This window comes from Columba livia, chromosome 6 (assembly GCF_036013475.1).
Source record: "Columba livia isolate bColLiv1 breed racing homer chromosome 6, bColLiv1.pat.W.v2, whole genome shotgun sequence".
Classification (NCBI taxonomy): domain Eukaryota; kingdom Metazoa; phylum Chordata; class Aves; order Columbiformes; family Columbidae; genus Columba; species Columba livia.
This window is the reverse complement of record NC_088607.1, coordinates 5496758-5511059: the sequence shown is the minus strand read 5'-3', so window position 1 is coordinate 5511059 and position 14302 is coordinate 5496758. Positions and strand designations below refer to the sequence as shown.

Here is a 14302-nt window from a genome sequence, read left to right as displayed (position 1 = left end):
ACAATTCTCTCTTTATTTCTGAATAATTTTGAACTAAGCCTGCAGTGACCTCATCCTGCCACCCTAACAAGAGTAGGACACATATTTCAGAAGCTCTGGAGGACTCATTCTTTAACACCCATCCACTGAAAACAAGCTTACGTCTTAAAAAGATGATTAATCAAAACATTGACAGAATCCAGAATATACCTAGATTGGGTAAGCAGAATTATGTTGGTAAGTAAACAGTACCAGATCATTTAGGTTTTTTTTATGTATTTCTGAGCCACAATTAAGTCTAAAATCCACAGCTGTGTCTCCTCTTTTTTTTTTTTTTTTCCTCTAGACTAAAAGGATGCAAGAAGTTATGATTTAGAATTATAGGTGTATACTTCACTTATCCAGCTGGCTTTAGAAATAGGTGTCTGTGGTTTCTTCCCAGAGTACATACATACCTAGGAAATTGTATACATTTAATACGTACGAGCAAAAATTTAATTTGTGCCACTTAATGGGCAGAAGCCTAAATGAGCTCAACCAGACCCCTAACACAGTGTACTAGTGGCAGCAGGGAGCTCCACATGAACTGATTTGCTCCACTAAAGATCAACCTCCCAAACCAGAGATCAGGTATCTCCATCCTGCCTTGTAAAACACACATTTTCCTTCACGCTTTTCAAGAGTGATATCTGCATTTCCCCTTCATGAGACGTAAAGTGTTCAAATAATGTCTCAGTACTGAAACAGTTACTATTATTTTCCAAGGATTAGTTTGGTCTTCCCTTTTTTTTTTTAATTGGGTTTTTTTTTGTGGGTTGTTTTTAAAAAAGCACCAAGAAAAGTGAAAAATCACTGAATTGTAGCCAATTTGTTAACACTCCATAGCGTTATGAAAGGCAGAAGGTGTTGCCAGGTGTACACTCACAAGCAACAGTAATTTACGGTGTAAGCAAACATAGATGGAAAAGTCTACTTAGATAATTAGTGCTCATGCGGCGAGATTTTCTGGGCTTCGCTCTCTGCTAACACAAATGTTGGAAAAACTGACACTTTCTACAGTAAATCCAGCTAGAGAGGAAAGGAGACTACGGCTCGTCCTCCTCTGCACTGGAAAACTTATTTTTTGTACCAAGCAGGGTCTGAGTCAACAGCACACGGAGCAATATACACCCTGGCTCCATCAGGGCACCGCAAAACCTGGCAGCCCAAAAATACTGCATTGCTGGGGTAAGTAGCCCCCAGGGCTCAGTCTTGTGCTTACGGTGTCATCTGGAAAAGTCTCAACTTCTGTCTTAATTACCATTAAGGATCTTAATTACCATGAGGAGCTCTGAGCTTCTCAGCAGAAGTTCTAGGCTGGGGCTTACAATAGTGACACAAGATAACTGCGAAACTTCTCATCTTTGGAGAGGAGTTGCTGAGGTGTGGGATACATAAGGAAACCACTGACAGAAGGTCCAAGAGGAGGTTGAGGTAACTCAGAGATACAGGGAGGTATGGCAACGGTAGGGCTTGAACAGCAATTTCCCATCGAAAGTCCCGCACTCCCATTCCCTGTGAGGAGTGGGATATGATGACCGAATCCTGACTTCTGACCTGATCCAGGCAGATACCAAAAGGTTAAAGGTCCGTGCACTAACCCACAGAGTGAGCTGGCCTCCCTAAAATTCTCTCTTAATCAGTAACCACCAATTTAGCATGAAACGTCTAATCTGAAGCTGTTTAAAATTCAAACAAACCCTTGTAAGTAATGGCTGTTAGTTTCCTTCAAATTCTGCTTCCCATTTTAGTTTCACAGACCATAAACTCTATAGAAAATAATAACTTTTGACTTCCAAACCTTTCCTTTATTAAACTTCCTACAATCACCAGGGTGGATGGTCACATTTTCAGCAATGCTGCTGAAAAGGAATAGAGCAAAATAGTCTTACTCTGCTTTGCAAAGTCACCCTTTAGCTTTCCAAACAGGTCTCTATAAATAATCCTTAGCTGCACTGCTATGCTACAAGCTTGAATTTGAGAAAATAAAAAAATAACCACCAAAGAAAACATCCACCCTTCCCCAGAAGAAAACAATTACTTTTTTTTTCTTCTACATTTGATCCAAGGCCATTAAAAGATTTTCTGTTGACTTCAGCAAGTTGGGTTTTTTACAGCCTTGGTCAAGAACAGAAATTCCAAAATCACATCATCAGAATGTACCTTGTAGCCACCAATACGATGCTCTTGTTTAAATTCTTTCCCATTTTTCAGCCATCGCATGGTCGGTGTTGGGTTTCCCATCGCTGGACAACGAAACTTGACGGTGTTTGCTGCTGGCACCGCGTGTAGCCTTTTCTCCATTTTGTCTGTGTGTGTCCAATAAGGTGCCCCTGTTTCAATGAGACACATCCAGAAATATATCAGTATTCAGAAGCTGATCTCCCTTTCCAGCCCCTTCCACAGACATGAAGGGCAGCACATATTCATTTTAGCAAAGACAGCGTGGTTTAGAAAAGTACACGACTGAAAATCATATGTCACAAGTGCTGACCGGACTTTTGCAAACAGCTCAGACTTGAGTATATAGTTTATTACAAAAGTCCAATAATTAAGCACAGATATCCTTTGGTTTGTGTATATCAAGTAAGACAGAGGGACCAAGTTTTTAGTAGACTCAAATAATCAAACACTTTCCACCTCAAGTTGAGTTACTGTGGGCACTCGGCAAACTTTGAATTCTTGGACCCAAGCTCTGAAGCCAGACAGACCAAGTCAGAAGACCTGTTGGAAGCATTAGTCTTAACCCTTCCCCATCTGTTAGATAAGAAATAAACTTACCTACCTGCCTGGCAGCACACTCGAACTTACAGTGTAGCATGGCAACATGAGCTGTGCTGTTACTGTCATAGGAACCACCAAAATATCTTTACAAATGCAGGAGCAGCAAAACTCAGCAATAGCGCTGATCACTTTGCAAGGATTTCTTACTCTCATGAGCCTGCCCAAGTCCAAATGTTCACTGATGTCCAACACCATGGCACAAAAACAGAGCAGGTCCATGAGCCCATGTTTACTGTAGTGACCACTTTTGCCAGCTTCTGGGTCTCACCATCTCCTTCCCATGTCCTGGCCAAGCCTGTGCCCGCATGAGGAGCACATGGAAAACCCCCTTTTTGCCCAGGTTCTCAGTCATTTGTCATGTACCAATATGGCAAAGACAGCTCAACAAAACATAAAACTACCCATCTGTTTTTACCCTCCATATACAAGGTTACCCCATGCTCTGGATCCACGCAACACTTCGGCTACATTGCACAGTGTTTTCATGGCATCGCTTCAGTTGTCTCACCATAACAGTTTTTAAAAAGTTAAAGATTCAGGATCTGTTTAATAGTAGGAAACATTAATTTCTTTTACAATGGAGTTTTCCTGAAGCAAATCAGATTAGTGTGGAATTTCTAGTGCTAGAGGGGTCCAGAAAAATAACTCCATTTCTCTGAGCCCTGTTTCATTTCCTTCATTAGCAGCCTAACACTCCACTATAAATAAACTCTTCCGTTCCTCAAATATTTATAACAGTTCTTACAATCAGTGCAAACCCAGAAATCCTGCCACCCCCTCTCTAAATAAAAATACAGCTGGATAGAAAATACAGGAATAAATCATTTTACAACGTCTCTCTCAGGATAAAGAAAACATTCCAAAAGCAAGCTTTATAATGATGCTAAGAACGATAAGTGATTATTTTTTTTTGCTCGAAGTGGCAATTAGTGTTAAAATTAATGAAGTAGAAAAGCAAAGCAAATTTCTACATGTAATCAAAATAGAAAATCAGGTAACTATTGAAAATTAACTGCAACACTAAGAAATTGTTGCATAGACTAAAGCGAATTAGGGATGCAAGGAAAATCACTGTTAACATTATTTGCTAAAACCAGGATCACATTAAAATAACAGAAGACTTTAAACAAAGCCAACCAATGGAATTAACTACTCCACACAAAGACCAAATTACATTACAATTGCACCAGGCAAAGGTGGAATTACATGTTGGTATTGACATATTAAAAGGATATTTTCTCTGGATTGCTAAACATCCTCCGCAAGATAATGTGTGGTGACCACTATTGGGCCCTGCCCACAGTTCCCACAAAATCAAAGCAAACCAACCATCAGAACCAGTTGTATTGGTATCTCAGAGCACAGTGCCTAGATTTGACCTGGAACAGGCAACACCAACCAAGCAACTTTGTAGCCAGCATGGTCACTTCTCATCAGGTCTACCACATGCACCTTCTCACAGCTACAGGGCATAGGAGGCTTGGATGCACCCACTGGCACAACCTCGGAACCACAGACTCCACCGCTCGCCCATGGTGATGCTGCCCTGCAGCACAGGCTGGATGGACCAAGCTCTGGAGAAGCCTGAATCTCTAAAACTAATCTAATTAAAACCAATTAATGGTTTTAAAGTAAAGGAGGGGAGATTCGGTCTAGACATAAGGAAGAAATTTTTGACCCTGAGGGTGGTGAGAGCCTGGCCCAGGTTGCTCAGAGAGGTGGAGGATGAACCATCCCTGGAGACATCCCAGGCCAGGCTGGATGGGGCTTTGAGCAACCTGAGCTGGTGAAGATGTCCCTGCTCATGGCAGGGGTGGCACTGGGTCAGCTTTGAAGGTCCTTTCCAACCCAAACTATTCTATAATTCTAAGGTCCCATTGGGTTCAGCCCAGGATGAAGACATCTGAGTTGGCCAGGACCCAACCACCAACAGTTCCCACAACAAGGCTGCTTCATGCAGCCAGATTTCTACTGCATTCTACTGCAGCTCTTCTTCTCTTTTTCTTGTATGTAACCCCCATTTCCATCAAGTCTCACCCTTTAAAAAACTCTGCTTCTGGAAAATAAGTGCTCTGATAAGCTTCACGGACAACAAACGCAGAGGGAGGAAAAACTTCACTTCATGGAAGAGGTGGAAGCAGAGAAGAGGCCAGGAGAATGCAGGCAGGAATGAAGAAGAGCAGCTCAGTTCTGTGCCACAGAGAGAGCAGGGAGAGGAAATTCCTCGGGGAAAAAGGACTCTGCTTGGAAAGCTTCCCCTTGCACAACCCTCCCATCAGCATAACCTGCAAGGCTCCCAAATTACAGGGGGGGTGGAGAAAAACATGCAGATATCACATGTTGAAAGCGCTGCCTGAAAACGCTTCAAGACATCCTCCCATTTTTCACTAGGTAGCAGCATCTATACTGGCAGCTCCTCAGTACGTTTAAGGGAAAAAAGAAAAAGGCAGCAACATGCACAAACCGTAACACTCACCCTCGCTTTGTGTTTTCATACAGCTCTGATCTGATTAACACACAGCATTTCTCTTTATAGATTGAATATCATAACCCAAAAGCACCCTTTATTATTCCTCTGGAGAGTAAAAACATCCAGATTCACTAAAAGCAAGAACGAACGTAGTTAACGAGTATATACTCTCAAGTGCAGACCCTGTCCATCGCATCCCATCTTTGCTAATGGGACAGGTGGAAGGAGGTAGCACCTCTGATAGAAGTTCACAGTAACAACAGGGCAAACTCTGGCACATAGCGGTAACGAGCAGCAGGGGAACGGGTGGGAACTCCTGATTGCTTTTAGAGCTCTCATTAGCGAAGAAAATATCCTGCTGGCCCACACTGCACTCCCCTGCAAATACATTACATCTAATCAGGCAAATCTCCTGCATGTGAAATTGAAATTAGGCAGCCCAGGGGACCACTTCACTTCAGGACACCTCAGTTTTTATTTGGACTTATCTAATACAAAGAAATACAAAAGTAGTCAACTCCAAGCCTGCCTGACAAGCACCTTGAGCAGGCAATAGTGCGCCTGAAACGGCCACATCAAATCCCCCCAAGGTTTTCAGTGTTATTGTTATTTGACCTTTAATTAAAAAACACTTCTAGGCAGCATCCAATTTTTGCTGCTCCCTTGAGTGGGTTTCCACTCTACAGGATTTGATGAATTTGAACCTTGTTTCATCCTTTCTGAAATTCTTCAAGGCATGAAAAGAACAGCATGTGGATTGCATTTAGATACTTTTTTGTTCTTGGTGCCAATTTACCATTGCTTGGCCCAGAAGAAATTGTTTAAAGGGTGATAAGAAAAAAAAAAGCCACAAAGCTTCCAGTCGCCTGACTAGAATTCAAGGCAGAACAGCAGCATCTTCAAGGCTACCCAAGGGTCTCCAGAATAAATTGTTGGTGAACTTCAGTGCAACCATCACGACAGCTGCTGCCTTGCCAGCACCTAGTCAGGATTATAGAAAACCCTTAAGTTAAGGCTATCTCTCAAAATAATGAAGATGAGGCAGCAATTATCAACAATGTATTTTCCACTGCTGTCAAAGGAACTGATGATGATCAGCCCTTAGCTTTGTAAAAAGAAGTAAGTCTCAGGTCAATGTCCTTGGAGGTGGCCCTCCAGAACCAATCTAAGGCACCTCTTCAGGGCAACAAAGGGAAAAAATGAGTTGCCAACACAGCTATTTTGTGTGGAGAGAACACTATTTTGCAGTGGAACCAATCCTGCACCTTCCCCACAAGCACTAATCCCTTCAACAAAAGCTGGAAGTAATAAAAAGCTATTCAGGATGCAGTCTGGAACAAATCTACCACAGTGTTTTTTCAGACAGTTAAAATATCTGTCAAGCTAAAAGGACACCAAAAGCAGAGTGAAATCTGCTATGCATGCCTTTTACTTAAAAATACACACAGGGCAAATGGTCAAATGCACATGTGTACACTTGAGTGCCCTCCTCTTTCAAGAATGAGTTGCTCCTCGCAGCTACGGAGCCACTTACAGCCTCAGCTGACTTCAAGAGCAGTTGTATTTTCTGGGCGGCCTTGAAAATTAGGCCAGATTTCCTCAACAGCCTCGCTGCTTGCACTGGAGAACCTTGGCCTCCGAAAAATATATTTGTAACAGAGGCAAAGAAAATTAAAAAAGCATAAAATAATAGTTACCATCGTAAATAAAACAGCACTAAAAGCCTTGCAAGTTTTTTTTAAATATTCAGGAATGAGAATGCCAAGGTTCCGTTTCCTGTGGAAGGCACTACAGCCATTTCCTGCCTCATCACATCATAATTAACATGCCAGGACAGCTGGACTTTATCAGAATTGTTTCATCAAAAAGCAACAACCTTTGAAGACTATGGCCTTTTGTTTCCATCTGTAAAGGCATAACCAGGCCAATTTCCATTGCTTATCCTTAATGATTGCAGCTGTAATTTGTATGTAAATTATCAGCTAAATTGTTTTAGATCTGCAAAGCTCAAATGATGATTCAGGAAACACTTAAAGACTTCTTCTCTTAAAGAGCAGCAACCAGGGACCCTTGTGAGGGCCTGAATACTTCCCCAGGCTCTGCCTAAGGTAGGCCAGCGAAGGTGGTCAAGGGCATTTGGCCATTGCACACCCCTGCCTGCCCCACCGCACACTCAGGGAGGACTTAGACTGCTGCTCAACTCCTCATTCAGTTATCAATCCATTTTGCAACAGTTTCTTAACTTAGATGTGGCCTTTTGGACACAATATAAAAAACTAGAAGGTGAATGGCAAATAATACAGAAGGGAAGACTTAGAAGATGCTAAACACGCAAGCTTCAGCAGTTTGCAAAAGCACCACACCAAGTCCCACCCCTAACTTCCACACAGCTCCAAGCTTGCCAATTCACAACCCTCTTTCTTTCAGCACAGTTGCATTAATCCAACTGAGTTATTATGATGCAACTTTTCATTGAAAACAGACTTCTTGCAGGGATGTGGTGGCTTGATCACTTTTCTGGTGCCAGCTCTTCCCATCGAGCACTCAGATGTCCCTGTGCTTGTCCCTGCGCCCATCTGCAGCTTGCAAGACTCCCCAGAAGTTTGTGGGCACCTTGTAAAGGGCAATCTCATGAGGACTTGTTTGTGCAATGCTCTGCTCAGGAGAAATCTGTCTTCTCGCAGTTTCCTCACTTCTACACTGCAAGGGTTTGTGATCCCCCTGACATCCAAAACGTTTCAATGTTCACGCTCTAGAGGCATCTTTCATTTTTAGCGGGGAAAGTGTGATTGACCTCTGCTAAACACACACCCCGTCCCTGGCAGACGAAAATCATCAGTGGCCTTTCACCAGCTCCTGAATCAAGATTGATTAACAGTAACTTAAAATGATAGCTCATATTACAAGAACATCACTGGTGTTACCGAGTACACCACTGAGTAGTTCTCCCTGTCATGTGAAATGGCAGGAATGGTTACCACGACATTACAAAGCATAGTTGCCTTGGAATCTGGTCCTTTTCTTTTTTTTTTTTTCTATCTATATTCACTTCCAAAACCCATTTGTGCTCACAGTGAATCTTCAAAGCCATCAGAACAGACTAGAAGCACAATTGTTTTCACTAACAAACCAAAAATATTGCAAGTGCTTTTCTGACCAACACCAATAAAGCTCACAATAAAGCAGCAGCAGACATAAGGATGTTTCTCAAAAGGAATTTCTACCCATGAGTCCTTTTCAGGGGAAGGCTAACATTGTCTGGCTTGGTGAGTTTTGCCTAGACAACTTCTTTTAAAGGCAGTGTCCCTCTTCCAAACTTGCCAATTATCTATGCCACAGCATTCCTTTGTCAGAGCAGCCTCCAGCTGCTTAATCTCAGCCACTTCAAGCTGCACCTGTGAATCAGCCTGGGTTAATCACACTAACAGATGGCAGGGGCCAAATAGGCAGCTAAGAACTTATATCATTTTAAATAGCATCTAATGTTTCACAGCTTCAGACGAGGGCAGCCCTATACAACAATAACTAACTAGGGGAGGTGAAATCAGGCTCATACTTTATCATCTGAACAAGTGTTTCAAGCTCACAGTTCAGCTGCCAATTACTAATCAGGCTGAGGAGCAAATATATACCTGGCTACTGCCTCCGGTAACCAGCTGACACCTCCCATGAAGGATTTCTGTGTTCTGCGTGTTATTGACTTTACAAAGCACGAGCGATAGCAAACTACCAGTTACCAAGGGGATTTTGCAACATAGGGGCATAAGGAACCAATATCAATTTTCTGTATTTTTTTTCTTTGTGACCGCTCTATTTAGAGTCTATTAATAGCTTTCCAAACTCTCTAGAGGGACCAAAGTTTAGCATGGAGATAAGTTTAAGATTCTTTTAGCTCATTTTCATCATTCATAAGTAACACAAAACGTGGTTTTAGTGCTGGATTGCTTTCTTTGCAACAAATCTTGAGGTCCTTTGCAGACAAAAGAACCTCATTGTCTCCAAATTCATTCTCCATGGGGAGATTTCTGCCGAGATTAAGGATTGAAGGATTTGCCTCATTACTACTCAAATTTTCTTTTTGTAGTTTCCATACCACCTTTTAGCAAAGTGAGCTGGAGTTTTGTTTCTTCTGTTAAATTTCAGATCCGGTTCAGGGAAAGTTAGTTCATCTGCGAGACTCTAAACCAGACAAAGACGGAACTTCAATTCAAGAAGAAAGGAAACTGCAGAAAAGCCAGCAAGAAGGGAGAAAGAAAGTACAGACCAGTAAAGCGTGTTTAGAAGAATATTAGTTTATTTTTCTTTTCCAAGGTACGAACTACGTGAAACAGAAAAATGGAGAAGGACAAAGGTAACACTTTTTGACAGCCCATGCAGTTAACAATCAAGAAGCTCTGAAGGCAGGAGTGTGAAAGACAGGACATGATTTTCCAGGTGGATCTTGACTTCTGGCAGTCCGCTGTTACTTACTCATCTGGTTGCTGTCATTCACAAAGTCCTCGGACCCGTCATTGTCATCTTCATCGTCCCCAGAGGAAAGAGCATCTGCACATTAAAAATAACCAAGTCTTTAAACCAGCCTATTTTGCAGAGAAATAAACTAGTGGGCTACATCTTAGATTATCTGTCAAGGAGAACAGATATTATACTACTTGTGCAGGAGCTAAAGGAAAAAGAACTTGAGCCACAAAATGTGGCTTTTTCTTATAAAACTTTAACAAAACTCGCCAATGCTCCTGAAATGCTACAAAGTTTCCAAAGGGAGTTCGCTAATCCAAAAATCTCTTTCCACTTACAATTTTAATTTTTCTTAAAGACATTCATTTGAGCAGAACTGAGTGTCTCCAGAACGATTTATCTCTAAACTTCAAGGTTGTAGGACACCCCTTCTACTCTTCAGATGCACAGAGAGAAAAAAAAAACAACTTGTATTCATTCTACTGGCTTTATCATCATCACAGCGACTCTGTATAATTTAATCCTGTCATAGTGGCATAAAACAGAGGGCTATTCAGCAGCTGTTAATCATTATAGATCCCATGAAGTAAAAGGAGTATATACAAACTGAGTCCGTTTCAGGGTCAGGACAAGGGAGAACATACCTGAAATAACTACAGAACTCAGCTCAACTCGCTATGCCCGGGAGGACTGTTTCACGTTATAACATAACATGTCTTTATATCACATTTTACAGCTTCTACATGCAAAAACCTATGTTTAACTTACCTGTAACATTTACAATGAAGTACAGAGTATCACTGTCTAGGGTCCTAACGGCAGTGCAAGCATAGAGGCCCGAATCTCTGGGTGTAGCATCCTTAATTTGTAAGTACTCCCCAATAATCACTGTCCTATTGTCAGGCCCCAAGGGGACCCCATCCTTAGTCCAACTGATCATGACGGCGTCTTTCAATTGACAGCGCAACTCAAGCGGTTCTCCTGGAAGTGCTGAATATACATCTGGCTGAGAGATTTGGTATTTGGTTGGCGGCTCTGCGAAGGTGGAAGGAAAAGGAGGAAAAAAGAGGAAAGAGAAGGGAAAGGAGAGAATTTCCAACAAAAGTCAGTGAAGGCCCTTTTCGTCCACAGAAATCAAGTTACGCTTAATAAAAAAGGTCTCATCCAGATTAGCCCATCAATGTGTCTTGTAAAACTGAACCATGCACAAGTATGGGATAGACTTTATTTTCAAGAAATTAACCACAAACAAAGTTCATTCACTTTTTATCGGTTTCTCAGCATGTGTCTTGTCTCAAGTGCCACTCAAAGGCACAATCCTTCTCGATGGTCACTGAGAGCCATCTCTGGGGAGAAAAGTGCTGCTGAACCCCGGGGGCTTCAAAGAACTTGGAGGAGGCAGGAGGAGCTCAGAAAGGAAATTCAGTTTTATATCTTAGCACCTATATCTACAATTTAAACAAATATTTATCTCTCCCCACTCGATTTTGTAGATTGCCTTTTTTTTCCTTTTTTAAACTGAAAAGAGCTGTGTTGGAAGGAAAAGATGGCCAAACAACCCCTCATTAATCAAACTAATAAACATGAGTTCCTATATGCAGCATATAGGATGTCCTTTATTCTTCTTCCTGCACCCTTCCCAAAGTCTTTACATTTGCCTTCTACACTGCCAAATCTGCTCCCAGCAAGTCACTTTTTCTTTTAATTTTTACTTTTGCTTCATTTTTTATTTCACAGACTCTCCTGAGCAGAATAGAGCAGAAACCCGGGAACACAAGCGAAGCTTTCAAAGTCACAGCGTACACAGACGTTCACAACGAAATTGCTCATCCATCAGTTCCCTTTTGTAACCAAATCACAAGAATGTCAAATCAAAGCCTTTTTAAAAAGAAAACCCTTGGAAAATTACATCTGCCTGCAGTTAAAAAGCTTTATCACCTTCTTCCATGTCCAGCTCTCAAGGAACCACATCCCTTGGCACCTGGGACCAGATGGCTCAGCACAGGGTGGAGGGACCCCACACCTACGACACACTTGAGCTGTGCCCAGTATAGCGACTGCTTTTCTAACTGGTTTCTCCTTACAACCACAGTGTCCCTCTCCCACGAGCCTCCTGGCCTCACCAAGGCCAGCAGGAGAAGTAAATAAGGGAAAGCAGCCTCAAGACATCTCCTGTTTGCCCAGGAGGAGGGTCGGGTCACACCAACAGCTGCTCCCCAGCACAGGCACCAACTGGGCATCGCTGGGTGCATACTTAAATAAAACACACACCTTGTTTTATTTGCTTGGGAGTCTAAGGAAATATTAAAATAGGTGACTCCTCAGTGTCCACGCTTGTGTCTAAGAATTGCAAAACTCTGGAACCCGTGTTCTTCATCCTTGGGGCACAGTGTTGTCATTTTTGTATGACATCTTCAATAGAGAAGTCTGAAATAAGCCTCACATCTAAGCCAGCCTGTGGATGTGAGTCTGGAAATGCTAAAGCTCTGTCAACAGTGTAGTTTAAGGTAATCCTGTGAGGAGTAGGCAGTGGGACTCAATGATCCTTACAGGTCCATTCCAACTCAAGACAGCCTACGATTTGATGAGTACCACAAGTGGCCACCACGGTGGGACACTCATGCATTTCAGTATTGAGTTATACTGATGGACTTGAAAACAGCGAGCCAAATTTCTCCTCCCACTCATCATGTCATTTCAGGGAGTTCAGTGGGAGCTTGCCTGAAGCAACAGGAGAACAGATCCAGAGATGTGCCCTTGCAAAGCTTCTCCTGGCTTTTTCCCTGGGGCAAACATGGGTTTTTGAACAACAGATTTGACAGTTGCATCACACCAAGAGTGGCCAAGATAAGTACATAAAATCATATCAACAAGGCCAATTACGGAGACTCTAAAGATTCTTGGATTTCCATTTTATAATAAGGACTCTAAACTTTCTAGCATGTGAAGTTCCATCTCAAAGTCTAGGACAGGCTACAGCACAGCTTTATACTCCTTATAGACTCATTCAGTCTTGCTCCCACAGTCACGAATCCACAGATCTGCAATGCAGGTGTTTCACCGAGTACGACACCATGCTGTTAGAAATCTGATTTCCAGAGGGAGCACGGGCTCCTTTCTACACGTATTTTGTAACAGTAATGAGTAGAGTTGAGTCTGCTTGAGTTTCTTTTTAAATTCAGATTCCACTGTCAAATTAAAAAATAATAATAATAAAAAAAAAAAGTAGTTGAAGCCAGCTGGCTAATTTACTTTGAAGCTTTTAAGACTTCTTGTAACTCTCTACTTGCAAAAAAAAAAAAATTTGCACAGTTTATGCTGTGCCAACAATGTACAAAAGTCTTTTAAAATGTCTTTCTTTAAACTTTTTAAAAGCCACTGTAGGTAAAGATAATGAAACCCTCCTTTAAGTGCACGAGAGGCTTTTGCTGAAGAGCCCCAGGAAACCTGCAGGATGGTCACACAGGTTGCAGTGTCCTCCTGGGTAGATCGATTGTTTGCATACAATTAGAAAGGAAATAAATCTTCCGCCCGCCCTCCTTGATTTCACAGAATCAGAGAATTGACTGGGTTGGAAAAGACCTCAGAGATCATCAAGTCCAACCCTTGGTCCAACTCTAGTCCGTTTACTAGATCATGGCACTAAGTGTCATGTCCAATCTCAGTTGCACCTCCCTGGACAGCCATTCCAATGCCTGACCACCCTCTCTGTAAAGAATTTCTTTCTAATACCCAGCTTAAATTTCCCCTGGCAGAGTTTAAGCCCATGCCCCCTTGTCCTATTGCTGACTGCCTGGGAGAAGATTTAATCTCTTTTTAAACTATTAATCTGAAATTTACAGTGAATCTTCCAAGAAAATTCCACATTCAAACGCGAGAACAGCAATTTATTTCAAAATTAGGAAAAAAAAAATCCTTTTACAAGGAAAATCACTAGTCTACTGAAGAAGAACAAGTTTCAAATCAGTATTAGCATTTGGTAAATATTATCTTCCTCCATTTCTTTCTCTCTAGAGTATCAGGGAAGACGCAGCACAAAGTGTTGTCATGAAATAATGAAGTCATGTTTGGAAATAGCGAGTTATTTCAGGTAAGCCTTTGTGTTGCCAAACTAGAATGTAGCAGCACTTAAGACTGTCACTTTTTATAATGTTTGCCTATAAACTTTTTCCAGTGTGGGTTTGAAATGGTGCCCAAAAGCAAACAGAGAACAGGTGGGATTCTGAGGCACGAGTCCGCCCAACAGCTTCACTGCGAAAATCAACCAGTTTAAACTGTTACAAAAATTCCCGGCAGTACATAAACAACCTACGCTGCTGAGTTAACCCTCTCTCCAGGACACTCCACAAGGGTTTTTACACCTCCCTGAAGTTCAGGGACAAATTCTGAACTCATGTGTGTGCTGTACCATCAAATCAATGGTTCCCCCGAGGCTGACATCAGGATTATTTCCCCATTTCCACATCTTTGGAGCATACCAGAGAATTAAGGCTGCAGGTTTGCTTGGCCTTCATTTGTACCCTGCCCGCAGTGTTTTCAGCGGTGTCCTCCTGAATTTTCCCTTAGTGAAAA

At 42.0% G+C, this 14302-nt stretch overlaps 1 protein-coding gene across 20 annotated transcripts in view; it reads right to left on the bottom strand.

Annotated features, from left to right (window-relative positions):
- FGFR2 (fibroblast growth factor receptor 2) overlaps positions 1-14302 on the bottom strand; it is an 85905-nt gene that overhangs the window by 54868 nt on the left and 16735 nt on the right. For 12 of the 20 annotated variants that reach the window (XM_065066855.1, XM_065066854.1, XM_065066851.1 and 9 more), the window contains exons 3-5: positions 10499-10765; positions 9743-9817; positions 2182-2351 (exon numbers count right to left, since the gene is read on the bottom strand). In XM_065066855.1, coding sequence (XP_064922927.1) covers positions 2182-2351; positions 9743-9817; positions 10499-10765 — 512 coding nt within the window. The remainder of the gene's footprint in view (positions 1-2181; positions 2352-9742; positions 9818-10498; positions 10766-14302) is intronic. The other 8 variants (XM_021292002.2, XM_021292001.2, XM_013368102.3 and 5 more) reach the window with 2 other exon arrangements.